General features: G+C 66.3%; 1 protein-coding gene across 1 annotated transcript; it reads left to right on the top strand.

Annotated features, from left to right (window-relative positions):
* Window positions 1-22: 22 nt before the first annotated feature.
* Window positions 23-2,170, top strand: LOC107135223 (protein Dok-7-like; the record flags this gene model as incomplete). The annotated part of the gene is given in 3 exon segments (XM_048797501.1): window positions 23-610; window positions 612-941; window positions 1,253-2,170. Coding segments are annotated over 3 exon segments (954 nt in total), but the record flags the coding sequence as incomplete, so codon positions are not given.
* Window positions 2,171-2,187: the final 17 nt, after the last annotated feature.

Genomic DNA, 2,187 nt, shown 5'->3' with positions numbered 1-2,187 from the left:
GCCCAGGGGCACAGACTAGGGGAGGCAGGGGCCTGGCCATGCAGGAGGGCAGCAGGGCGGGAGTCCCAGGGACGTCCTTGTCCTCAGGGGACTTCTGGTCCAGCAGGGGCAGGCAGAGGCATGGGCTCTAGGGAGGGTGTGGGGAGGGAGGCTGGGTGCTGCTTTCTACTGTCCAGTGCCCTTCAGCACCTCAGAGCCCTGCTCTGTCTTAGGGGACGACCGCAGCCTGTCCAGCTCCTCCTCCGAGGCCAGCCACTCTGACACCAGCTCCAGCAGCAGGCTCACCCCGTGGCCGGAGCAGTCCTCGTCCTTGCCAGGCTCGTCACAGGAGGGGCTGGGGCTGGCGGCTGCCCAGGCCCCTGGGGAGGCCACGCTGGGTGCCTCAAGGCTGCCCCCGAAACCGTTGCGGCCGCGGCAGCTGCAGGAGGTCGGCCGCCAGAGCTCCTCGGACAGCGGCATCGCCACGGGCAGCCACTCCTCCTACTCGGGCAGCTTCTCGTCCTACGCTGACAGCAGCCTGGACGTGTGGCGGGCGGGCGGCGAAGAGTGCGGCTCGCTGCTCAGCCTGCCGCCAGCCGCAGGGGCTCCTGAGCCCAGCCTGTGTGCCTGCCCACCCCGGGGTGGCGGAGTACCAGGTGCCCACCTCTCTGCGGCACCACTATGACACGCCCCGCAGTCTGCGCCAGGCCCCCCGGGACCCGAGCGCAGCCTCCCAGGGTGGCCCCGACCATGGCGCGACCACGGACTTGGGCAGTCAGGCGTTGGCCGGGTGTCCTTCCGGCTGGCTGGGCACAAGACGGCGGGGACAGGCGACAGAGGCCCCAGGCAGTGAGGCCACACTGCCCAGCCCAGCCCCCGGCGAGCCCTGGGAAGCAGGCGGGCCCCACCCCGGGCCACCTCCAGCTTTCTTTTCGGCATGTCCAGTCTGTGGAGGACTCAAGGTAAACCCCCCTCCCTGACCGCAGGGCGGCCCGCGGCTGTGAGGGGCTGGACTTAGCCCCTGGTCAGGAGGAGGCGGAGGGGGCCTCTCTGCAGAGGCAGCGCTCTGACGCGTTTTGAGAAGCCCCTGGACCTGTGGAGAGGGTGGGGTGGGCAGCGTCCCTGCTGTCCTCCCCCAGGAGGGGCTTTGGCTGCCCGTGGAGGGTCCAACTTGGACCGTGTGTTCTAGAAAGCGAGGCTCTGGCGGGGTGGGGCGGGGTCGGCAGAGCCCCCAGGCCCAGCTTCCAGTGAGGATCGGGCACTGGGGCTTTAGGTGGTGCTGGCGCCCAGTGGCCAGGGCTGCTGCTGAGGACTGACCTCATCCGGCCCCCTGCTCACTCATGGATGACCACTGCTCCCTCCCACTCCGGGTCATCTCTGCAGTGCACAGACCCTGCTTGTAAATCGCCCCCCAGCATTGGGGACACCAGTCCCGGGAGCCGTCTCTGCAGGGGAACTTCTCTGGGCACCGTTGGTGTGTGGTCACTTCTCATATTTACCTGGCAGCACCCACAGGTGGGCATGACGTCCCGCCCCGGGGAGGAAACTGACGCTCAGGAGGCTCCTTGGCTTCTGGGGTGTGAGTCTGTGGCCGCCCCCTCTGCTCCCTGGGGCCAGGCTCTCCTGAGCCCTGGCCGGGCTCTGGGCAAAGGCTGCAGGGCAGAGGCTAGTGGAGCCCTGAGTCCTCCAGGCAGCGCAGGCTCTTGAGGTCAGCCTTCCAGAGGGTCCCTTTGAAAGTCCCCAGGGGAAGTGGGGTGTGGCTCAGTGGTAGAGCACCTGCCCGACCTGCAGGGCCCTGGGCACCGCAAAACAAGTAAGCAAACGAGTGGATAATTCAACAAATATACATTTAAAATAAATTCAGAACGTGGACAAAAGCCCCCTGTGCCCTCTTGCTGGGACCAGGAAGCTGGTGGTCAGGGCTGGGTGGCGGTGCCCCAGGCCGTCTGGGCTCAGTGCTGTGGCTCCTCGTCCCGGCTCCGCTTTCCACGCCAGGCTGCCTGTGCCTGCTGTCCTGGACACCCTGGAGGCTGTGTCCTGCACGTCCGCAGCGGGCTGGACCCTCGGGCAGCTTGCCTGGAAGCCTGCCTCTCACCTCCTCTTCGGCTGACCTGTTGTTGCTCTTCTGCTTTTTTAAACCTGACACTGTTTGTATACGTTCTCCGACTGGAAATAAAACTTTCTTTTCTTACTGCCTCGTCTGTTCTG

Source organism: Marmota marmota, unplaced genomic scaffold (genome assembly GCF_001458135.2).
Source record: "Marmota marmota marmota unplaced genomic scaffold, marMar, whole genome shotgun sequence".
Taxonomy (NCBI): Eukaryota; Metazoa; Chordata; class Mammalia; order Rodentia; family Sciuridae; genus Marmota; species Marmota marmota.
Note: the sequence above shows the minus strand (reverse complement) of the source record. Positions and strands in the feature narration are given on the sequence as shown.